Source organism: Cydia fagiglandana, chromosome 16 (assembly GCF_963556715.1).
Source record: "Cydia fagiglandana chromosome 16, ilCydFagi1.1, whole genome shotgun sequence".
Classification (NCBI taxonomy): Eukaryota; Metazoa; Arthropoda; class Insecta; order Lepidoptera; family Tortricidae; genus Cydia; species Cydia fagiglandana.
Window position 1 is genome coordinate 8,219,930 of NC_085947.1, and position 26,134 is coordinate 8,246,063.

General features: G+C 39.0%; 1 protein-coding gene across 1 annotated transcript in view; it reads right to left on the reverse strand.

Moving 5' to 3' along the window:
• Window positions 1-26,134, reverse strand: part of LOC134671901 (high affinity cAMP-specific and IBMX-insensitive 3',5'-cyclic phosphodiesterase 8-like) — a 114,813-nt gene that overhangs the window by 54,385 nt on the left and 34,294 nt on the right. The window contains exons 2-3 of the mRNA XM_063529761.1: window positions 16,813-16,878; window positions 13,484-13,689 (exon numbers count right to left, since the gene is read on the reverse strand). Coding sequence (XP_063385831.1) covers window positions 13,484-13,689; window positions 16,813-16,878 — 272 coding nt within the window. The remainder of the gene's footprint in view (window positions 1-13,483; window positions 13,690-16,812; window positions 16,879-26,134) is intronic.

Here is a 26,134-nt window from a genome sequence, read left to right on the forward strand (position 1 = left end):
TGTAAATACTAACACATCCCTCTCACGTATAATGCTGTCTTAGAACTAGCTCTAGACTAGATTTAATATCAATTGTAAATAAATGAAGTAATTGTTAGTTACAGCAGAAAATATTGAACGGATAATTGGTTTGTTTTACAGATTTCAGATGGTTTTTAAATTTTTACAACAGTGTAGCTTCCTAAAGCTACTGTTATAAATATAGTCTAACACTCTTATTCATAAACGTTTACTAAAGTTGACAAGCCGATAATAATCGTGTGTCCCTTTCCATCACACCAATACGTCGGAAAAGGACAAACGATTATTATCGGCTTGTCAACTCTAGTAAACGTTTATGAATAAGGGGGTAAGTGTTTTCACTTTTACATTAAAAAAAAAACGAAATATAATGGCAAACCAAAAACAAAAAGAACCGATGACTGCGTTACAAAGAGCTATTAAATTACTGTTAAATATTCCCTAAAGGATTTTTCTATCGAAATTGTTGCCCGGAAAACCGCAACTCAGTAAAAGGGTCCACCTAAAAGTGTCTGGAACCGTCTCGAAACACTTCGAGGCCGTAAAATAAACAGATTGTTTGCATGAAAACACATGGATTTGATCTTCCGGTATTTTGCAGGGAGCAGTGTACGAGTAAAGCTCCTTACACACACACCAGACACGGAGGTGAATCCGGTGAATCCCATTATAAGTTTATGAAAGGCCTTGCGATGTAAATACAAAGAACAATATGGGTGTCCGGGAAATATACCGAATGAATGAATGCCAGTGCAATAAATCCGTGTGAGTACATACGATAGTTTCGTGTAAATATAGTTCTTTGTGGCTCACGATGATAGTTCAGAGAGAGAGTGAGAGCACCTAGTTTATGTACTTTTATATTGTAATCTGTGGTCCATGTCATGGATGGCTGGGTTTTTAAATTGTGTTATGATGGTGTTATGTATCAAATCTTATCCCCTTGTTCATAAAACTTAGCAAACCTATGTTTTTAGTCCCTTTCTAACAAACACAAATGTCAAAATGACAGATAAACGGTTATCAAGGGCTTGTTTGACTTTACAGGCGTTAATTCTACAAAACATTCATAGAAGATATGCCTTTTCTATGAGATTTTTCATTGCTCTGGGTCCTTTTCTATACAACAGGCTCAACGCAAATTTAAATTCACTCAGCTACAAAAAGTGTAAGGAAACGCTCAGAAAAGCCCTTCAAAATATGACGTACGAAGACACAGAGAATCTACTAATAGTTGTAAATTAATTATAAGATTTATATAGGCTCCTCTTCACGTTGGGCCAACGCCAACGCCAACGAGGGACGCAGCCATGCGGTAGAATGAGATAGCAATATCACTTGCTCCCTCTAACGCATAAATGCATCCCTCGTTGGCGTTGGCGTTGGCCCACCGTGAAGAGGAGCCTTAAGCAATATGACTGAATTTACAACAGGATAAATAGGATAATTATTACGATAAATGTATTATTGTATTAAGTTGCTAAATTATAATGTGTTTTTTGTAAGTGAAAATTAATTAGTTTGAACCATGTTTGCCATACTTCTCGCCTGAAACACAGGGAATCCTAGTTCAGGCACATGTAAACTATCACTATTTTTAAGTCTTTGTTTTATATGAATGCAACAATGAAATACGTGTTTTTTGAATAAATTATGTTTATGTTTATATTTAATAAATAAAAATAATTTAGAATCTTAAATAAGTGATTATTTTTACAACGTAAGTAACGTAACACTTTACCAAACCGTGGGACTTAGCACCACTGGGACGGACTACTTTAAACGATTGGAATGGCGGGAGCTAAGTCTGAATAATTTATTCCATCGTAATAGAACAAACTTTCTTTTTATCTATGTTGTTCAATTATGTGAATCAATTGTTCTTTTTAGCTATAATGATAAAGACCTTTTCACCACACCAACTGCTGGTAAAGGCTCTCTTGATTGTTCAAAAACCGATAGCAAAGGTGCATTTTATTCAAATGTGAGGCAAAGTAATCAAATGCAAATTTTGAGTAGTTTTATTAATTTTTGCTGATTGAATTGACTTTTAAATGATGATTTTGAGTGATAAATATTTAATAACATTCATTTAGATTTGATTTGTTTTTTTCTTGTTTGATAATACATTTAATTTTGACTTCGGGTTGGTGTGGTGAAAAAATTTGTGTTTCACTCGGGGGCAAATTTTGTTTAACCCTCGTGCGCGCTAGTGGTTCAATTTTGGAATCTTATGCTTGCTCGGGTATCAATATTAGCACGAGCGGTTAAACAACAACTTTGCCCCCTTGTAAAACAAATAACTATTTTAGGTCCAGAAAATTTCGGATATATTTTTTTTTATTAATTTACTCAACATATTCCACATTATCATACAGAGCTGGTTCCTACACTAGGGCTTGCCTGTGTCGTAGGTAACCAATACAACAGAAAAAATTACACATAATGCGCGAAAATATAAATTAGGTAGCCTAAAAAGTTACATAAACGATAGAACAGAATAATGTTAAAAATTGAAGCTATTTAAAATGTGGCAACAACTTTAGTACATAGATGATTACCACCATACTGTCAATATTTGTAACTATATTAGTTATTACTCACATTATTTTTAATTGTAATAGGTATGATTTAAGTTACATTTATTTTATTATGGCTCTTAGCTAAAATGGTTGGCGTCGACTTTTAAAAAAAAAAGTTAGCGGGAGACAGCAGCATTTTGAAAAGAAAAACGTCGTTCTGAGTTATAGCAATTAATAAAACATATCAAATTTCCCAAAACACGTACAAATTTGGAACTTCTACATATGTAAGGTTATTTATTTAATAAATTATTATTTTTTCCATATTTGTATTGTTTATTCAGATCAAAGTCAATCTTAAAATCTACTTAAATAATTTACATACAATGTCCTAACTTAAAATCTAAACATATTACTAATATCACTCTACACTATCAGCCCCATTCCGACCCCCACCCAGCCCAAAAGTGCCAAAGTAGCGGAAGCAGTTATAAAGTTGACCCAAAATTTTTTTATTAAGCTATGAGCTTCATCACATATGTTCCTTGAGTAATTCTAAGCATTTCAAGCCTGGGAGCCAATAAGAAATGTGTGTCTACTCGGATTTGTAATGGATTCAAACTTTCAACCCCTTTTTAACCCTGTTAGGGGATGAATTTTACAAAACGCTGAAATTACTTTTCCTGTCTTTTAATAATATCCCCAAATACAAAGATTCAAGTCCCGCGTTCGAAAATTTTTTTGATATCCATACAAACTTTCAACTCCTTTTTCACCACCTTAGGGGATGAATTTTCAAAAACGCTGAAATTAGTTTTCTTGTATTTTAATAATATATCGTTTTACGAAGTTTCAAATTCCTAGCTTAAAATAAAACTTGAATCCCATACAAACTTTCATCCCCTTTTTAACCCCCTTAGGGGTTGAATTTCTCAAAATCGCTTCTTATCTCTTGTACACTTTATAAATGTAATCTAGTGTGCAAATTTCAACTTTCTATCTTTTGTAGTTTCGGCTCCGCGTAGCAAAAATCTCCAACCAAATTTTTCACCTTTTTACGTTTTTCTTGTAAAATTACTATGAAATTGAAAAAACAAATATCAGCAATGAATTCTACGTCTTTAGTTTATACGAAAATGATACCAAACTTGCCCTAGTACCCACCAGGATCAGAGTAGATTTTTTTTAAAGATGACGGATGGCGGCCGTCTTTGTACCCCACCCTCCCCCCCACTTCACGCTAGAAATGCTTAGAATTACTCAAATATCAGATGTGATGAAGCTCATAGCTTAATAAAATTTTTTTGGGTCATGTATGGCAGCGTTACATAACTGACTCCAGTAAAAGATGCTAGCGGCATTACCGCGCTAAGGTTATTTGAGATGTATAAAAGCTACGAATGTGAAACCCGGAGGACATCAATTACAAAAACAGGGATGCAAGATAAGCAGCACTTTATTCATTTTTGCATGAGGTGGCAACTAAAGAGTTTGGTCCAAAATGAAAATAAAATGAAGGTTAAAAATACACTCATGATGGTGAGTTAGAACATGAACTCGAAGTACGAATCTCGCATTCAAATTTTGTTTACACGGAGACAACTAATCATCAAGGGCGAGGCGATTATCGCTGCGTCTTGTGCGATATCGTACGTATAGTTTACATGATACTATATTTTTCCTCGTGCTACGATAATCGCACGGTCGGGGCGAGAAACTCGAACCATGTAAATGGGCCTGTATTCGCATATATCATCGTGTGGAAGAGTTGTACGACTTGGCGGTGATATAGGGGCCCTAGCTAACTCGCCATGCGGGTGAAACACAGATTACTTACATACCACATATCAAATTAACACTTTATTTATCTATAATAAGTCTATTTATATATATGATTATTTATATGATTATTTATAAGTTTATTTATAAGTCTATTTATATGATTTATTTTAAGTTTTATAAAACAGGTCAAGTAAAAAAAAATTAACACTTTCTAAAAATATGTATGAGAACACATATTCAACCTCATTCAAGTATTTAATAACTGTGTATAGTAAACTTCAGGGATAACCGACCCCCATGCACAGAAACTTGTTTGCAAAGGCGGAGGTTAGTTAACTCTGCAGCTTACGTACATAAGCTAAATGCAGTCCCGTGCATAAGCAGTTGTAGTATTTCATAATTACATTGGTGTAGCATAAACCGAGTAAAATGGCGTGCTCTTGTGTTGCCAAGACTCATTTTGGGTCATCGCGCCAAACTAGTAAGTAGTAAGTAAGCATAAACTGAGAGATGCGGTTCACGACGTTGCGTTGTTGTTCTGTTCTTTAGTAATATGTATTATATCCACCTAAAAGTGACCGTATGCGGGGACCGGGATATTTGTATATGCTTCGTTATACGGAGTCTAGGAAGGAAGTCCGTGAGGCAGATACGTTAACTTTGAAAGAGCGGTTCGTCCAGAAGTTTAAAACGAGCTACGCAAAACTTTGAACAATGCACTTGCAGACATATATTTGTATGAAAATAAAACTAAATAAGCTTTTTACTTCTAAGCTTAGAATAAATTTAAAAGTGGAAAAATTACTGTCTTGGGTGAGACTTGAACTCACGGCCTCTGGATCGATACTCCAGCGCTTTGCCATCTGAGCCACCAAGACCTCGTCCCTAGCCAGCAAATCTTTCCACCATATTATAGGTCAAGGGGACCCTTAGCGACATCTACCGTAAGAGTGTTACACTTCTTAAACGGCTACCGGAGTTCCAAGTCATATTGGAAATTCACCAGTTACAATGTGCTACCCATACTAATTTTAATTTTTAACAAGTCGTCCGTGAGTTCAAGTCTCACCCAAGACTTTATTCTAAGCTTAATAGCATCGTTCGCAGACGTTTCTGCTTGTTAAAAATTAAAACTTTTTACTTGTTACGTAACGTACGGATTTCTTATTTGCCTAGGCCACAGCTTATACTATACTCGATGGTAGAGCATGATTTTATATGTTTACGTTAATTTAGGAAGTAAATTTACCTTTTAAAATATTTAATATAGGCACGCATATGATCTTCTCCTTTGTCCCGCTGCACGGGGTCGGCTTTCTTAACCATGCCACGCCATTCGTTGCGGTCATATACGTCATTGCATTCTTTATGGTAACATTCCATTTCTAACCGCAGCTGCACTACCGGTACTGAACGCGTCGCTGTCATTGTCAATTTCCATAGTAAAATTGACAGTAGTGCAGCTGCTGTCGTTGGAAATGGAATGTTACCCTAAGGAGAGAATTTTCATGTCCCTTTGGATAGACGTTAATATATTACGCATGTGATGTTATTATAATTTAAACATATATGAGAATAGTAATTTGAATAGGTACAATAAGTATATTAGCAAGCGATTTATTTATTGTACAATTCAACAATTTAATCACTCATTTATTCGATGCTATAATAACAAGTTAATTTCATCGTGTTACTGTAAAGTTGAATTTAGCTGTACGAGTTCAAAGTATATAAATTTAATGAATTTCATGCGTATGATAATGAGATCCCCTGAAAGGCAGCCCGATGGGTTTCCCGGATTTGCCTCATCATATTTTTAATGCTTGACGTGGCTGCCCTTGACTCCAATTATTAAATAATGAATCATCCAAACCTTACTTTGATTAAGAATAATTTAATATGGCTCAAATTTAAAGCATATTGAATAGGTATTCAAGAAACTAATATCTACTCGTATAACATGGAGTTACCTGAAATATTTGATTGAAACTTACGACTCTACAGTGGACCGTATAATATACGGATTACAGTGTGTATTTTTATTCGTACTCGGTTGCATCGAGTTATCAGATACACTGATAAACAATAGCTATAAGCAGTGTTGGCCGAAACGTTAATGCAATTGAAAATTCTTGACCATTAACCAGTACAAGTTGAACCGTCAACTGTAGCCGTCCGTTACCGTTCACGGTTCAATTTGTAATGGTTAATGGTCAATTGCAATTAACGTTCGGCCAACACTGGCTATACTACATATAAGTCACAATTTATTTAGTACACCAGCGACCCGCTCCGGCATCGCACGGGTTACACAAAACCTTAACGAATACACGTAAACCTTTCTCGAGAATCACTCTATTGATAGGTGAAAGCCGCATGAATATCCGTTCAGTAGTTTTTGAGTTTATCGCGAACACACATACACAGAAACAGAAAGACGCGGCGGGGGACTTTCAGCGCGGTTCGGGAAATGAATATAGACATTCACTAGATATGAAATAGTAAAGATATGTGACGTTCCACGGCAAAAGGTACCTTATGGCGGCTGGCGCTTACGCTATTATTAACGCCGCTCTAATATTCAGCCGCGACAATGCTACCTTTTGCCGTGGAACGTCACATATATTTACTATTTCCTATCTAGTGAATCTCTAAATCATTTCCCGAATCGCGCCGTTTCTTTTATAAGGTGTAGTGATCATTTCAGGTACAATACAATCCTTTCAAGTTAACGAAGAATTCAGGTTTATTTGAGAAATGGAGTAGGCCGTGTAAAATGGTAACTTTTCATATTCTCGCAGTTGATTGGTCTATTCGTTAATGTCCCGCGCTCGCCGGTGCGTTTTCAGTCGATCGACTCGACGGGCTCGGTCGGGCCAAATTACGCAGAAACGCCATCCTTCAACGGTCACTGAATTATTACAGAGAAAATCACGAGTGGGTTGTTTAAGGATGACTCACGCTAGACCGGGCCGGGGCCCGGAGCTTCCGACGCTTTCTTTTCTATAAACAAGTGCGACTCGGACTCGCGCACGAATGCAAGGCAAAAAAAAAACGGTCACCCATCCAAGTACTGACCCCGCCCGACGTTGCTTAACTTCGGTCAAAAATCACGTTTGCTGTATGGGAGCCCCACTTAAATCTTTATTTTATTATGTTTTTAGTATTTGTTGTTATAGCGGCAACAGAAATACATCATCTGTGAAAATTTCAACTGTCTAGCTATCACGGTTCGTGAGATACAGCCTGGTGACAGACGGACGGACGGACGGATGGACGGACGGACAGCAGAGTCTTAGTAATAGGGTCCCGTTTTACCCTCTGGGTACGGAACCCTAAAAAGCACCACGTAATCACTGATCAGCCGTCATAGAAAATGACATGTCGGACGCCTCGGTCCGGCCACGGCCCGGTCTAGCGTGAGTCATCCTTAAACAACCCACTCGTGATTTTCTCTTAGAAACATAATGATGCCACATTTTATTATTGCCTTGTTGGACATTGTAACAAAGGCATAAAAAACGTAAGTACCTACTTGGTATAATAGTACCTGTGCCCTGTTTATCAAAAGCTTGTAACTTGTAATACAAGTGGAAGTCCCTTTTTGACAGCTTTTGTTAGAAAGGGACTTGCATTCAAGTACAAGCTTTTGATAAAGGGCACTACTCGTATAATACGGGGCCTCACATAACGGTGCAAATATATCTTTGAATACAAATTATGTATTTCAAACAAATAATACGTATAGGTAATTTCAATATCATAAGAGCAACAATCTTTAATTACTAAAACCAGGGATCGGTACCGGTTTTTTGCATAAACTTCGAAATATCCATTTTTTTTAATTATTTATACTCGAAATGTAGGACTCAGTTGTGTTTTTAGGTAACTACTTCGTATTATTAGATACTTAGTCCAATTAGAAATGAAATAATTAACAAAGAACGAAAAATTACCGTTTTCGTTCCCATACAAAAAATACCGGCATCCGATCCCAGACTAAAACGTATATCATTTGTCCAAAATACAGAAAATACCTAATGTCTACATCAGAGAAAAGAGGAAACAAAAAAAGATATTTATCTGATACGATCACGTGCGACATCAAATAATAACAAAAGGATCACGACCAATCTATTTCATGGACGCGTCAGCACCCCCGCAAAGTGTGAACCCTTTTGCAGGAGCATTTACCACCTGACCGATTTTTTACTCGCGTCGCGTAAAAGGGACCCATAGGTATTTGTGATTTTGGCGTTACGGAATAATTTATAAGGGAATGAAATATATGGAAATGTGTAGACATTCTTGATACGCAGCACATATATTATAGGTACCTACTCGCAATTCACGAGAATATTTCGCGTTCCTTGAGGGGATATAGTGACTGAGCGATTTATAAGTTGACTATATTTAAATGTTGAGCGCTTGGCAAATAGACGAATTGCTTGTACGTTATCAAATCCTTAACCACTTGTCCCACTGCCGTCAACATAGCGAACTGTAGTGCGAATAAAAAATAAGCAATATTAAGCGCCGATCGCTAATTATTTACAATGATGGAGAGAGTATTTCCTAAGAATCGACAAAGAAAAAACTAATAGTTCATCGCTACTTCCTTCTCGTAAATCGGTGGCGGTGGGACAACGACTAAATATTCTCAATTAAATATTGGTTTTGGTTGCTCTACTGGCTAACTCTACAGTGCAGCCTCGTTTGTGTGAGCGCAACGCATTTTATTTATATTGAAAAGTATTATTGAATTTTCCTTTGTATACGAATATGTACGTAAGGTTTCAGAAGCGATAGAAGATAATAATATAATTCACGTTGGTATTATTGTGTATATTAGAAAATGGCTTATCTATTGATTCTTTAATTACATTTGAGAAGCTGTTCAACTTTTGCTTAAGGCGGTGTTTATTTAAAAAAATGTGTTATCTTTTTAAAGGTATGTAAAACCATTTATAATAAGCTTACACATATATACCTACATATGAAGAGGAAAGCGGAAGTAATAAGAGCTTATTCCATTGACGCGTCCATCGGAATTCTAGCATATATCCCAGCCATCAGCATAAAATATGCCATAAAAGTACTTTTATGTCTGGTGGGGGAGTTTTAAATATTAATGCTAGAGATCCTCCTAAATATGTCAGCCACAAATAAACCTAGTCAAATGGTAAAATTTTCGATCCAATATTTGTGTAACTTAAGATTTCAATATAGGTAATAGAGTTGGACCAAGAAAAGTCTGCAACGATTTTTATAGCACACGCAGTGCAAGTGTGATTTTAAACGTCAAACTTCTATTAAATTATTACGTATAAATAGCACTTGCACTGCGAATTCTATCAAAATCGTTGCAGACTTTTCTTAGTCTAACTCTACCTACCCAATAAATATATACAAAAACACCTGTAGGTACATACGGCTCGATTCTGGAAATAAATTAGTGATTAACTAGATACGATATAGTAAATATACTTTACTATTTAATATCTAGTGAATCTCTAATTCATTTCCCGAATCCAGCCGATAGAATATGTCTGTTTTTACACTCAAATTATTTAAATAATTAGGAAGTGAAAGGATAATTTTCCTTTTGGGGAGGCAAGAATAGACACAGACAGGAAGATACGGTTTATTTTTAGAAGAAGGGTTGTCTTCATAAACGTCTCTTTCTTTTTAAAGCCATTTACATAATTATATTAATTTTGTTTACGACGACCAGGAAATGTTACAATTAAATTAATTAGGCAGTTATTTATATTGTATTTAACAAGGCAGAATATATTTTTAACACAACCGACCAACCGTAACGAGGCGACCGACCGAGGCGTAAAGAATTGTACTCCAGTACGGATATGATGGTCATATTTGTCTACGTGACAGCGTGATAAAACGGTCTCCGTCTCTTTATATCCCGCAGAGTTAAAAAGTGACAGTTGTTTTATCACGTGGATAAATGTGGATAAAGCGATCCATAATAGGCTTGCAGGTGTAAGTAAATAATATTATATCTCATGTTTTATGTTACTATGTATGCGAACCAAGGTGCTTTTACAGATGACCTATTGACAGGCAGTGGCGGATTTACTCTAAGGCCAAGTAATTGTGACAAAAAATTCGCTGATGATAACAAGAAATAACTCAAAATGTAGTATATATATATATATATATATATATATATGTAGTCAGAAAGGGCTTGGGGCCTAGGGCGGCAAAGACTGCAAATCCGCCACTGTCAATATTCTTTATTTGTATTGTTCTAGTATGTAACTGCCGAAAATAGACATTTGTAAACTTTGAAACTATCTTGTTACGACGTTACGATTTAAGAAATATATTGACAGACAGACCGTCCGTGGAGGCTTAATAACTTAGTCTTATCAGCACACTTGGGCAAAGTAACTCAAAAGGTACAATTGTGGGATTTCTCACTCTAATATTTTTACGTAGGTACACTTAATGGAATCGAGAGAAATATGAATACGCTGCATTCATTCAGTATATCACGAGCATTCGTATCAAAGCTATATACTTCAAAGGAAATACGATATTATAGATTAATTCCACGTACTAGCTGAATGTCAAATTAATTGCATTGCGGCTTTGTAAGCGACGCTTAATTAGACGTAACGTTTCTAGTTTATACTAGATACGTATATTATATGCGTGTATATTAATTGCATAGTAATTAAATTAAACCTATTAGTTAATGATCATTAAGACCGCGTAGATATAATACGTTTTATCAAATTTCAAATCAGTAGGTCTTAATTTTTGCAAAATTATAACATAACTTACATACAAACATAATATGTTAAATATATAAAAGCTTATAATAAGATACACCCGACTCCGATACATACATTTTAGACAGTAAAATATTATCATTTTACAGGTACCTAATATTGCTTACCAAATAGGAAATTTGCGCGATATTTTATGGAATATGGTCGTCCTACGCTACCATATTTTTTAAATTAAATTAAAGTTATTAGGCTTTTTTAATGTGATTTTACCCCAATACCAGGAAAAACGCCGATACGAACACGGGGGAGAGGTAGAAAATGAATCCAGTTATAAACAAAATTATGTCGATATCTCGATAAAAATAAAATTCTTAGCGAACGCATTTATCGGCGTCCCGAGTTAAAGAGGACTCCTAACGAGCCATTACCGCGGCTGGCGATTATCCTCGATGGACTAATGATGACGACGTCTTAAAATTGTTCACTGAACAATGGTAATTGACAAACAGCCAGTTCACTTAGCAAAATGGAACTCTGGGACACCGTGGAAACATTTTTAATTGACAAATAGTCTTTACTTTGCAAGTCACGTTTTTTTAAATAAAAAATAACGTTTGTCGAGGGTTAAGTTAAGGATGACTCACGATAGACCGGGCCGGAGCTTCCAGGGCTCTGTTTTCTATGGCACCACGTGATCACCGATCAGCTGTCATTGAAAATGACATGTCGGATGCCTGAGTCGGGGCACGGCCTAGAGTGTCATTCTTTATAAAAACTCCATGTAGCAGTTTATGCTGCAAAGTCAAACAACTGAAGATGAATTCCTAGAAGTCTTGATGACCTTTTCATCAGAAATACCTATAGCATAATTATGCAACTAACTTAATAAAAATAGAATATATGCACGCTCTCACGTAAAAGCATATATTTTCAATGCAAGGTCATTACACGTGAGATAGTGTCGCACTGAGGCAATAAAGCGTCGCCTTTCAGAGCTGGGGTGTTATACTAACTACTAACCAAGCGCAGGCGCAACGAACGCTAAGGAAAACCAGTGTAAGGCGCACCACACGAGGCCTGAATTTATCAGAAATTCAACACCAGAATCTCTATGGTCGAGGAACACATTCAAATAATGATGGCCTCTAAGTTTTCCATACCAACAGCTTTCAATATTAATTCACCTATAAGTTCGCTCTTTACTTAGGGCCGCATTTTATGTGTGCCTCCAGGCGGATAATCTGTACAGGCCTTTTATAAAACATTACCTGAGACCTTTTGACTCTTCTACGCTCGGAACGCAATAGGAATATTGGACCAATTTACCACCATCACTGGATGTACTGACGTCACTACTATGGCATTGTGTCCGCTGAGTTACATACCTAACACGTTATTTTGGAATCAAGTTAAACACGACAGCAGGCTCATGAAGTGAAAAAGGACATTTTCCTACATAACCACAAAATAGAAATAATAACATCGGACTTATTTCATTAAGAGTATTTATGTTGCCTATATGAAGAACATCATACAAGGAAACATAGAAGGAAAGAGAAGAGGAAGACCGAGAGTAAATTATTTCAACGAAATAAAAGAAAATGTTTAGGTAGTATCCTAGTGTCATAGCAGAAAGTTAAGGAGTTGGCCGAGGACCGGACGAGTTGGAGATTTCTCCACCGACAAGGAGAAGATAGGCATAGCCATGTAATGGTGATACATTACTAGGTCTGTATGTACTTCTAACTTTACCAAAACCGGGCAAGTGCGAGTTGGACTCGCGCACGAAGGGTTCCGTACCATAATGCAAAAAAAAAAACAAAAAAAAACGGTCACCCATCCAAGTACTGACCCCTCCCGACGTTGCTTAACTTTGGTCAAAAATCACGTTTGTTGTATGGGAGCCCCATTTAAATCATTATTTTATTCTGTTTTTAGTATTTGTTGTTATAGCGGCAACAGAAATACATCATATGTGAAAATTTCAACGGTCTAGCTATCACGGTTCGTGAGATACAGCCTGGTGACAGACGGACGGACGGACGGACGGACGGTCGGACGGACGGACGGACGGACGGACGGACGGACGGACGGACAGCGAAGTCTTAGTAATAGGGTCCCGTTTTACCCTTTGGGTACGGAACCCTAAAAAGGGCGTTCTTTATCAATGAAGGATTGACCATGAAAATAAACAACCAGTCACAAATAATACCAGTACCTATATTCAAAATATATCCCAAACCCTTATATACAATCCCCATAAACATTTCAATAGCGCGATGTAGGAATCGCCACTTACGGTACAGCGCCATCTCGCGTGATATTTGGTTAACATGTATATATGAAAGGTACTTTACGGAAGTACGGACGCGAACAAGGTCATCTTATTTTAAAACTAACCTGGCGAGATTCGCAGCATCAAGCGCCTGCGGTTGCCGCGCGTCAACCACGGCGACATGCGGCAGCCGCGCGTCGCCGTCGCGCCGCAGCGCGTCGAGTGCCTCGCGCGCCGTGCGCACCGCGCGCGCCTCGCCGCCAGAGCGCGCCGCCGCTGCGCACGCGGCTGCGCACACGCGGGAGGCACGGTCCGGGAACACGCATAGCAGCTGGACAGGAAATTGTATAAGTTTAAATAAGGATAAACGCTCAAAAGTAAGCTCAAGGGCCCGTTTCTCAAAAGCTTGGAACTTGTAATACAAGCGGATGTCACTTTTTGACAGCTTCTGTTAGAAAGGGACTTCCACTTGTAATACAAGTTACAAGCTTTTGAGAAACGGGCTCCAGATAACGCATCTGTTTCCAACAAAAAAACTATACAAATGGTTTTGTTTTTTTGGAAGCTACGGTGCAGACAAGCAAGCGCAGAAAGCGGAACTTAGGTGTAACAGTAATACCCGTAGTTGCCGATTTTGGTGTACAGATTTGCTATGGTTTTGATCTAAGTATGATACGACCTTGACATGATCTAAGGCCTGTGCACACGGGCTGCGTGTGCGTGATGTGCACGTGCGTCGTTGTAGTAGTTATACAGACCCTTTGATAGACGGCACACCGCTTGCGTAACGTGTGCGTGTGCAGCTCCAACATTTTAGCGCACGCGCACGTGCACGTCACGCACACGCAAGCCGGTGTACACAGGCCTTTACAGTGCATCCTACATGCACCAATAAGCAGGAGCTTTCGTCAAGCTCGCATCAAAACAAAATCAAACCGTATGTCGTGTGTTGTTTTTGTAAGTTGGCGCTAACATCGAACGGAAATTCAAAAAGACTTTAGAAGCAGCCTTATCCACAAATCAAAGTTCATGATTAATGATTATCGAAACAGGTAGACACAACAAATCACGCGTATTATAATATCTACGGATTATTCGTCAGTAAACAAGATATTCCTAGAACTGATTATTCTGTATAGGTACTTGAGGAATAAGGAAAAGGCTTTTCCGTAACTGAATTTTTGATGATGTGTGATCTGATAAGGTTATTATTTTGATATATCTTTACTTACGAGTAAACAAAGATACGAGAATAAAGAAAGCTGTAAAATCAAAACGTAAGTAATGTGCTTTGGAGTAACTTCGAAAGTGAGATAATTTTGTAAATGGCTAATATCTACTAAACCAGGAAAGTTTCAACTTTATAGTAACAGTTCAGGTACGCTGCTGCAACGCTTATCACAGCATCTCATGCATACCTACTGTTGGTGTTCTTAATTATATGTATTAGTAGATATTAGCAATCACGAATTTTAAGATCCTAAGTAGATCACTGATTTAAACTTTCACGATTATTTAACATTATGAAACTACACAACGGGACTTAATCGCGTATTTAAGTTTTAAGGTTTCGAGATTTTATTTTCGGTTTTAAGGAGTGTCTTCTCCGAGACCACGGGGACAACGCCGTCCTCGAAACGTCGGAGGTAAATCTTAAAACTTAAATACGCGATTAAGTCCCGTTGTGTAGTTTCATAATCCTAAGTAAATGTTCTTCTCCTAACTATTCCTTAACCAATCGTAGAAACACAGCTCGACTCCTACATGATGGCTTAAAAAGTAAGTGCATTTTCGTTGCCAGGTATGTTTTGGGCTTATATTGAGCAACTTTTACTAGGGGACCAACCCCGAAATCGCGGAAAAATAAATTTACCCTCCCTTAGAAAATGGACCAGTCAAAATGTATGAAACAGCAAAATTTTTTTTCCGCGATTTCGGGGTTGGTTCCATAGTAAAAATTGCTCAGTATAATCCCAAAATTACCCTGACAAAGAGAATGCATTTATTTTTTGGCCACCCTGTATATCTAGTAAGTTGCATACTTGAAATACTAATGGATTTCGTGCTACGGCGTAGAGGTTGAATATCTACGAGTTACGATTTACTTCAAAAACTCCGTACAATCTACGAGTACATGAATAATGCTACGCCGTAGACGTACAGGCCAATTCGAACGTGCACCTGACATCAGAACGATATTTGAATCATATCAGTTAGCTGATATACGCGCGTTCATTAGGACTTGTCCGTCGAGACGCCCGCCCGCGCTAATGACAGCTAACGCTACGTCTTACGTAGGCGAACAACGCGCGAACGCGGCGCGGCGCGGCGCGGCGAAATCAATCCTTTGATGCCCATAGAAGTGTCCTACGTAAGCGATCTCGTTGCGAACGCGGTGCGGCGCGATTTGCACGCGAATGTCAGGCGGCGCGGCGCGGCGCGGCGCGGCGGCGGCCGCTTTCGCCGCGCCGCGCCGCGCCGCGTTCGCGCGTTGTTCGCCTACGTAAGACGTAGCGTAAGACGTAGCGTAACTGATTTTGTTTTGATGTCAGTACCCCTAGTGTGCACATTACACGCAGAGAAGATGGCCGATGGGGTCGAAAAGTGCTCGAGTGGAGACCACGGACTAGCAAGCGCAGCGTAGGACGTCCACCCACAAGATGGACAGACGACCTTGTTAAGGTCGCCGGAAGATGCTGGATGCGGGTCGCTTCCAACCGGCACGTATGGAGGTCCAAGGGGGAGGCCTATGTTCAGCAGTGGACGTCTTATGGCTGAGATGATGATGATGATGACCCCTAATGTAAATTTCATTCGATACCGTGACTTGACGTACGCGTTTTTAGGATGGGATTTTGAGTTTCCAAAACGTCCCGCTTGCCGCGCTCTTCAAAATTCCATACAAAAATAGACACCGCTAACGTGAACGCTCGTCACGCTATGGAATGGAATTTAAACTAGAGGTTCAGGTGCGAGGTTCAAAACGGCCTGCTAGTTAGCCTCAAATACCATACTAAACTAATTATTATTTATTAAGCAGATACGTCAAACGTCAGCAAACGAAACGATAAGGTAAGAAGTGTCATTTTAGGCGGTTAGCATGCTGATGCGACTTCCGAATACGCGCGAATAATAACCGCGTTTTTTAACGGGACTAATAAGGCCCAGTTGCACCAATCTGTCACTGTTGAAATGTGCACTCAATTTGATTGTATGGGAAACAACTTCATAGTTTACTGCTGACTGCTGTTGGTCAGATCGTCATTTGTGGTTGGCGCAACCGAGCCACGGCACGATTCGAACTTTAAGATACGTCAAACAAAAACGTCACTTTTGACACTGAGTCACTGACACATCTAATCCATATCGTTTCTAGATCTACATATCTAATTGACGTATCTTAAAGTTAGAATCAAGCATTAAATAAGTTATACTTATAAGATAAGGTATCTACCTCGAGAGGCTCCGGCGGCGCGTAGAGCAGGGCAGTAGGGATGTGCGCGGGCGGCGGCGACCTGTTCTGCAAAGAGACAACCGGGTCATACACACGCAAAAACACAACAGAGGGCCTACCGCGAACCACGTTCGACGTGTTGAATCCCTGCCACGCTTACGTACGAATTTACAAGAGCGATAGCGAGGCAACATGTCGAACGTGGTTCGCGGTAGGCCCTCAGTTGTCTCTTCTGCTTCGATATTTCGGCTATGTCAAAATGATGGCCATTCATTAATCTTCTAACTTTAGGGAACAAAAAAGGCAAATCAAAACAAAACATTTTGACTTTATTTACATACATTAAAATACCCCTTTAATAAGGTATTTACAGGTATTATTACTCAAATAATGTAAGCCACATTAAATGTACAGTTATTACACTTTTCTTCTTGCCAGTAGGCGTGTTATGGTTGTGCTCATCGTGTATGATATGAGATAATACGGAGTAGCAGTAAAGTACATGTATAAAACTAATCCAAAAGAGGGTAGACCGTTATCGTGTGTGGAGACTTGGAGAGACCACAATAAAACTTGTAGCACGACATTTAATATGTACATTGAGAAGATAGTCTTGACAATAGAGTATATAGCGTTCCGTATATCTATGAATGTGAGCATCTTTAATATATTTATTCACTCTGATATATATTTGATGGCGATGAATATTGTGAAAGTTGGGCGTACATTGAATATAAGGGCGTTGAGAATCACTAGCAACATCGGGGCCTTATTAATTTACACGTTTCGAAATAAGGCCTCGGGGGAAATTTGGAGCTTCGAGTGGAATCCTCTGCGGTGGCTTTGGTGACTCGTACACGTGACTATTAGATACACGCTTAGAAAACCAACGCTTGAGGAAAAAATCAGACAAAATTTCTTCAAATAACTAGCGTTACATCCGTTAATTTTAGAGCATTGATTGTTTTAGAGTTTGGAGCTCTCTTTTTTAATTTGGAAAAAAGTAATCATAAACTGAAATAGATGTGATATATAGTTACTAAAGTAAAAGTAAGTAACTATACCTATCGCGTCAAATGATGGTCCCAATGACAATTCCCTCAAGTGCCTTTTGGTCAGGCTTAATTAAAAAAAAATCTATAGAATAAGTTATTTATCATAACATAAATATTACATTTCTAAATAAATTAACTAATGAGCTAAACTTTCACAAATATTACGTCACAGCTACTCCATATAAAAATGGACTGTTATAGGGACCATCAGCCGACGCGAGAGTTACGAGTATAAGCCCTCCAGTGACACAGATAAAAAATATAGGTAACTTGTTAATTAATATCATTTGTACACAATAAGAGTTCATGGCCTCGTATAGTTCAAGGACGACTTTGGTGACGCGTGTGTAGACACAGAATTACGGATACGTGCTACGATACCCACATCCGACTTAGGAATTGCTACAGATAATATGTTTGGTTTCTTTGCTTTACCTCAGACCAGGCGTGGCTTACTCCGCGATTTTGTCGCTTTGCTACACCCATACAACCATTTCCAGTCGCCGTTACGACGCGGTGTAGACACATCTTGTGTCGACACCGTCTGTTTCGGTCACAATTCCAGTCGCAGAGTCGTCGCCGTGTCGACACAGTTACCAGAAATGGGGAAGGGTCGACACATGACACAAAGTGACATAAAGTGTGGTCGCCGTGTGCACACATTGTTACTAGTTTGCGACTACTTTATGCCAAAATCATTCGTTCATTCGTTCATTTTGTTCCTGTCAAATGGAAACTGTCAGATGGAAAAATAGTTAAATAAAAATAAGTGACATTAATACGCCATCTCTAAAACGGATTACAAGACGTAATTATATATTGTTTGCATTTATATTACAATAGGACTTAAATTATAATGGGGAATTAAACTGCTCGAGTGATTTGATAAACTAAGTGTAATATAATCAACGCGCCACCACATTGTTTTAGTTTAGCCGGAAATGAAATTGTTTACTTCTCAGTGCCTGTGTTCATAACTATATTATTTGATGCATTTTTAGTACTTCGATGCGTATACTATACTTAAATAACAGAAATAACGCTTTACATACTACGAAACTTGTTAATTATGATGTATAAAAATGGTTTAAGGCTGAGAAATATTGCAGTCACAAAGTAGTCGCAAATGTTTCGACTTTGTGTCGACTCTGTGTAGACACATGACACGCGCTGTCAAAAGTAATAACAAAGTTATTGGATTTGCAAAATGGCTCCTTGTGTTCATTTGTTTTCAAATATTCTCAAAGTGTAAAAATACCGTGGTCAGAGATGGGACTTAATAGATTAACTGTTTATTCGACTAATTAATGGAATAAAAAAAGTTAATCCTCAAATTTTAATCGCGATTAGTTTAGTCGACCTAAAATAGATTGAAATTGAATTAATCTGAATATTAATTAAATAAATTATCGACTAAATCTCGGTTGGAAGTTGACAGGGGGCCATTTTTGTACGTAAAAATAATAGAAATGTCTTGCATGCAGATGGTAGCCAAACACTTTGTCATAAAAGTCGAGATGGGTGTCGATTTATAGGCTTTAGGGAGTGCCGATTTCGAAAATGATGACCATTTTGGAATCCAAAATGGTGGCCATGCACTGTGTCATAAAAGTCGTCATGGATGTCGTTTTATACGTTTTAGGGGGCCCCAATTTCGAAAATGATGACCATTTTGGAATCCAAAATGGCGGCCATGCACTATGCCATAAAAGTCGTCATGGGTGTCGTTTTATAGGTTTTAGGAGGCGCAGATTTCTAAAATGATGACCATTTTGGATTCCAAGATGGCGGCCATGCACTATGTCATAAAAGTCGTCATGGATGTCGTTTTATAGGTTTTAGGGGGCCCCGATTTAGAAAATGATGACCATTTTGAAATCCAAAATGGCGGCCATGCACTATGTCATAAAAGTCGTCATGGGTGTCGTTTTATAGGTTTTGGGGGCCGCAGATTTAGAAAATGATGACCATTTTGGATTCCAAAATGGTGGCCATGCACTATGTCATAAAAGTCGTTATGGGTGTCGTTTTATAGGTTTTAGGGGGCCCCGCTTTCGAAAATGATGACCATTTTGGAATCCAGAATGGCGGCCATGCACTATGTCATAAAAGTCGTCATGGGTGTCGTTTTATAGGTTTTGGGGTGCGCAGATTTCGAAAATGATGACCATTTTGGAATCCAGAATGGCGGCCATGCACTATGTCATAAAAGTCGCCATGGATGTCGTTTTATAGGTTTTAGGGGGCCCCGATTTAGAAAATGATGACCATTTTGAAATCCAAAATGGCGGCCATGCACTATGTCATAAAAGTCGTCATGGGTGTCGTTTTATAGGTTTTCGGGTGCGCAGATTTAGAAAATGATGACCATTTTGGAATCCAGAATGGCGGCCATGCAGTGCCATGCACTATGTCATAAAAGTCGCCATGGATGTCGATTTATAGGTTTTAGGGGGCCCCGATTTAGAAAATGATGACCATTTTGAAATCCAAAATGGCGGCCATGCACTATGTCATAAAAGTCGTCATGGGTGTCGTTTTATAGGTTTTAGGGGGCCCCGCTTTCGAAAATGATGACCATTTTGGAATCCAGAATGGCGGCCATGCACTATGTCATAAAAGTTGTCATGGCAGTCGAGCGGGCGCCGAAGGTGGCATTTGCCGCGGCACGGCTCCGCCCGGCACTACTCTCTTATCTGCCGCGGAGCGTCTGCAGCAACTGCATCTGTGCTACGTCCAGGAGGGTACTACAGCGGAGCAAGTACGTGAGCATCTGAACACTATCTGCGAAAGTGACGTGTGTACGGTTGAATCCCTTAAGCCCCGTGGGAACTATTCGTCATTTAAACTTGGAGTGCCCACAAAGTTTTCTGAGCTGGTGCTGTCAGCGAATAACTGGGCCGAAGGAATATGTGTCAAATATTGGCGACAGAACTTTCGTTCGGGCCGGGGGAACAGCCGCGTCAGCGGCCCGCCCCCGGCATAAAAAACTTTCGTTTTATTACCAAAATGTTCGGGGATTGCGATCGAAAACAGATATGTTTTTTATGAATGTTAGCCAGTGTGGTTGTGACATTATTGCCTTAACGGAAACATTTTTGACAAGCTCTGTTAGCGACGGCGAGCTTTTCCCCAGTGGGTGGCGAGTCGCGCGCCGAGACCGCGCGGGCGACGCTGGCTGGGGCGGTGTGCTGCTGGCTATACGGGAGCCATATTCCATGCGTGTTCTCCATGATATCGATGGGCTTACGCTGGATATGGAATTGTTATTTGCTATTGTTACTTTTAAGAATATTCAATTTTTATGTTGTGTTGTATATTTGCCGCCAAGCTATAATGCCGAACAATATTTGAATATTTTGACATGTATTGAAAATGTAGTATGTATGTATCCTGATCTGTGTTTCATAATGTTCGGTGATTTTAATCTTAATTCATGTAGTACTAATGTAAAATCTGACTTTGACATTTTCTGTAATTTTTGTAAACTGACTCAGCATAACGACATTGTGAATGAACATGGAGGTATGCTGGATCTCGTGCTGAGTGATCTGGATGAGAATAGAGTAACAGTATACGCGGGAGTTGATGAAATGTTAGTTCCTATGGATGCTTACCACCCGCCACTTATGGTTTCAGCCACACTGCCGTGCGGCATACGTTCGCCGCTGCCGGTGGTGGCACCGTCCCCGCGCGCTGGTTCCTGTCCAGACTGGGACTGGCGTAAGGCAGACTATGAATCACTATATTTGGGCCTTTCTGCTATTGATTGGACCGATCTCTTAGACTTCAATAATGTCGATATTGCTGCTGAAATGTTCTATGCCAAACTTTACTCCTGCATCAATAATTTTGTTCCCCTAAAAAAACGCACTAGATACCATTCCAAATACGTTTATCCAAAATGGTACACTAAAGAAATTATACATTACATCAAACTCAAATATTTCCATTTGAAGCGATTCAGGAGTGAGGGCAAAGATTTCAATAGACATTTGTTTAAATATTATAGAGCGCACGTGAAATATTTAATTGATAAAACTTATAAGCAACACATAATTAATCTCCAAAATAGTATTGTAAATTGTCCGGCAAAGTTTTGGGATTACGTTAAGGACAAAAAAAAGGAACGACATCACGGTGATGACTCTTTTCATTTTGATGGTGAGATAGTGAGTGGGCAGGGTGCTGCGGATGCCTTCGCTAAGTACTTCAGCTCAGTGTTTCAACAGGACAAGCCATGCCTTGACGCTGCAGCCGCGGCGCGTGTAGCTTACTCCTCGAGCGACTCAAGGTCGATCTCAATTCCCTTTGTTGGTGAGACTGACTTCATGATGGCTATTAAGCGCCTTAAACCTCGTTCATCTGGAGGGCCAGATGGTATCCCTGTATTTTTGGCTAAAGATTGTGCCTCTGCCTTAATGACTCCTCTGTTGCACTTGTACAACCTTTCATTAAATCGATCCAGATACCCAAATTGTTGGAAAACCACCAGAGTTACGCCAGTTCCTAAGGGAGGTCCGGACACTGATGTTACCTCATTTAGACCAATAGCAGTTCTACCAGTGTTCGGAAAAGTCTTCGAAATGGTACTTAACCGCCACATAAGTCGTCAGGTGGCTGATTGTCTGCACCCAAGCCAGCACGGTTTCCGTAAATCCCGGTCTACAACAACTAATCTCGTAGCTCTCGCTGACTATGTCTGCAAAGAGATGGATGAGGGACGCCAGGTTGATGCTGCGTACTTCGATTTCAGGAAGGCCTTCGACCTGGTCGATAACGATATTCTGTTGGGGAAACTAGCGCTAGCTGGTTTTACGCCGAAACTTTTAAAATTCTTCGCGAGTTACATGTCCAACCGGCAACAGTATGTCAGGGTGAGCGGTTTTGAATCAAACGATTACTACACCCGGTCTGGAGTAAGTCAGGGCAGTACTCTGGGGCCTACGCTGTTTCTCCTTATGGTGAATGATTTGCCTGACGTAGCTCGCACTGCTAAATGCCTCCTTTTTGCTGATGACCTGAAGCTGTTCCGAGGTGTCAGTAGTGTGGCTGACAGTGTGGCATTGCAGGCTGATATTGATGCTGCAGCTGAGTGGAGTGTGTTAAATCGGCTACCTTTCAATGTAAATAAGTGCAAAGTGATAACTTTCTCACGCAGACGTTCGCCACTCCTAACTCAATACAGTTTAGCTGACGTCACTCTGGAGAGAGTTAGCGAAATACGCGACTTAGGCTTAATTCTTGTGGATAAATTTGACTTTCACACACATGTTATTAATATTAGTAAACAGGCTAGTAAAATTTTAGGATTTGTTATGCGGATATGTAAACAATTTCATGTTGGAGTAGCTAAAGTTCTATATAACGCTTATGTGCGCAGCAAATTAGAGTACGGTGCTATTGTCTGGGATCCTCACGAAAACAAGTACTCTCTAATGTTGGAGAGAATACAGCGCAAATTTGCTCGCTGGTTATATAAAAAAGCCTATGGGTACTATCCGTACCTCTATCCCTCCATCTTTGTCTCGGGGATGGTCGGGCAGGATACGCTTGAACTGAGGAGGAAATTCTTACTCTTAGTTCATTATCTCTCGATCGTTCATCATCGAGTCGACAGCCCAGAGGTGTTGGAGAGGATCGGATTGGTAGTTCCTAAGAGGATACCCCAAGATGTGGACGGAGCGGTAGCGCCGCGCCGCTGGCCATGCCTGTTGCAGCGCCCTTCCGCTCGCACATGCTACGCGAGGCACGCTCCTACCTCTCGCGCTTTATGGACTCTACACTCAATGCTCGCTCAGCACGCAGATGCCGACATGTTCGCTAGTAGTTTAGCATACCTATGCAATACAGCTAGAATCTTTCTTAATTCTAAATATTGTAAATTATTGACTGAATTGTAAATTTTATCTTTGTCGACATCTAAAATATTGTAGCTAATTAATTGACTGAATTTGTAAATTTTATCCCTCTTGACATTTTCTCTGTTTGCATGTTTTTTTGTAATTTTTCTGACATGTATATATCTTTCTAGTGTGTAAGTGAATTGGTGTAGTACTGTAAGCTTGCACTTCATTAAATAAATAAATATAAATATAAATATGGGTGTCGTTTTATAGGTTTTAGGGGGCCCTGATTTCGAAAATGATGACCATTTTGGAATCCAAAATGGCGGCCATGCACTGTCATAAAAGTTGTCATGGGTGTCGTTTTATAGGTTTTAGGGGGCCCTGATTTCGAAAATGATGACCATTTTGGAATCCAATATGGCGGCCTTGCAATATGTCATAAAAGTCGTCATGGCTGTCGTTTTATAGGTTTTAGGGAGCGCAGATTTCGAAAATAATAATTATTTTGGAATCCAAGATGGCGGCCATGCACTATGTTAAAAGTCGACATGGATGTCGTTGAATTGGTCATGGTCATCATTTTCGAAATCTGCTCTTCCTAATCTGCGCCCCCCAAAACCTATAAAACGATACCCATGACGACATTTATGACATAGTGCATGGCCGCCATTCTGGATTCCAAAATGGTCATCATTTTCGAAAGCGGGGCCCCCTAAAACCTATAAAACGACACCCATAACGACTTTTATGACATAGTGCATGGCCACCATTTTGGAATCCAAAATGGTCATCATTTTCTAAATCTGCGGCCCCCAAAACCTATAAATCAACATCTATGACGGCTTATATGACAAAGTGCACGGCAGACATCTTGGAATCCAAAATGGTCATCATTTTCGAATTCTGCACTCCCTAAAACCTATAAAACGATATCCATGACGACTTTTATGACAAAGTGCACGGCACACATCTTGGATTCCAAACTCGTCATCATTTTCGAAATCGGCACTTCCTAAAACCTATAAAACGATATTCATGACGACTTTTATGACAAAATACGTAGCCGCCATCTTGGATTATAAAATGATCATCGTTTTCGAATTCTGCACTCCCTAAAACCTATAAATCGACATCCGTGACGACGCAAGTTATCTTTATTTTCAGATCTAACAAATTGCTACAGAATACAAAGGACAAAAAAAGAAGCGAGGAGGTAATGAAACAAGCAAAAATACAGATGATTCCTCGTATCGACGCAGTTGGATGCTTCTTAAATTGTGTCCAGATTTTTTTGTCATAAAAGTTTTTATTTTACACATATTACTCTCACAAGTTCCGTGACATTTCGACCTTGTAATTTTTTAAGTATTTAAATGTTTTTGTTTATCTATGAGGATCTCACTAGAATAATATAATCAAGGTATGTTTATATTTGATGATTGAAATAGTAACGCAAAAAAAAAATATATATTTGTGTCTTATATTCCTGCCGAAGACTTTTATTTTTCCTTTTCCTTCTACACAAGTTTGGCCAAGTAATAAGAATTTAGGGCTCTCAATTTTATTTTGACTTCTACAACAGTAAAGCTACGAGGCCATGTTTGGTATCGTTTTCGTATAAATTCGCAGTACCAAATTTAGTTACGGTATCACATTGACACCATTCCAAAGTAAAAACATATAAACTTATTAAAATACTTTCTTTTAAACTCCTCTTCACGCTTAAACTGCTGAACAGTTTTAATTTAAATAAATTTAGTACACATATATTTTGAGTCCTGAGACAGGACATAATAATTTATCTCAAAAATCATCCTTTAAAGGTGTGAAATGAGGTGTAGGGGGGAATTCAGAATTGACTTCTTGAAGTTAATACTGTTTAAGTTTAGGTTTGAAGTCATGTTTTTTTATTATTTTTAACTAAATCAAAGATGTAGACCATACCAAATTTAATATAAATTGGTTCTGCGGTTATTGATTTCCCGTACAAATTTCCACGCCACTTTTCACACCTTCAAAAGATGATTTTGGTTATAAGATCTATCCTATTTCCTGTTCCGGGACGCGAACTATTTCTATACCAAATTTCAACGAAATCGGTTCAGGGGTTAAGCGTTAAGACGAGTTTAAAAAAAACAGGCCAAGTGCGAGTCGGACTCGCGTATTAAGGGTTCCGTACATGAAGTCCGACTCGCGCTTGACTGCACATTTCTAATAGGTTTTCCTGTCAACTATAGGTAAAGAACTATTTTGTGTATTCAGACGGACAGACATACAGACGCACGAGTGATCCTATAAGGATTCCGTTTTTTGCTTTTGAGGTACCTACGGAACCCTAAAAAGATTTTTTTTTAATTTTGTGGAATGGTGTCAATGTGATACCTTAAATGGATTCAGCAACCCAGATTTATACGAAAA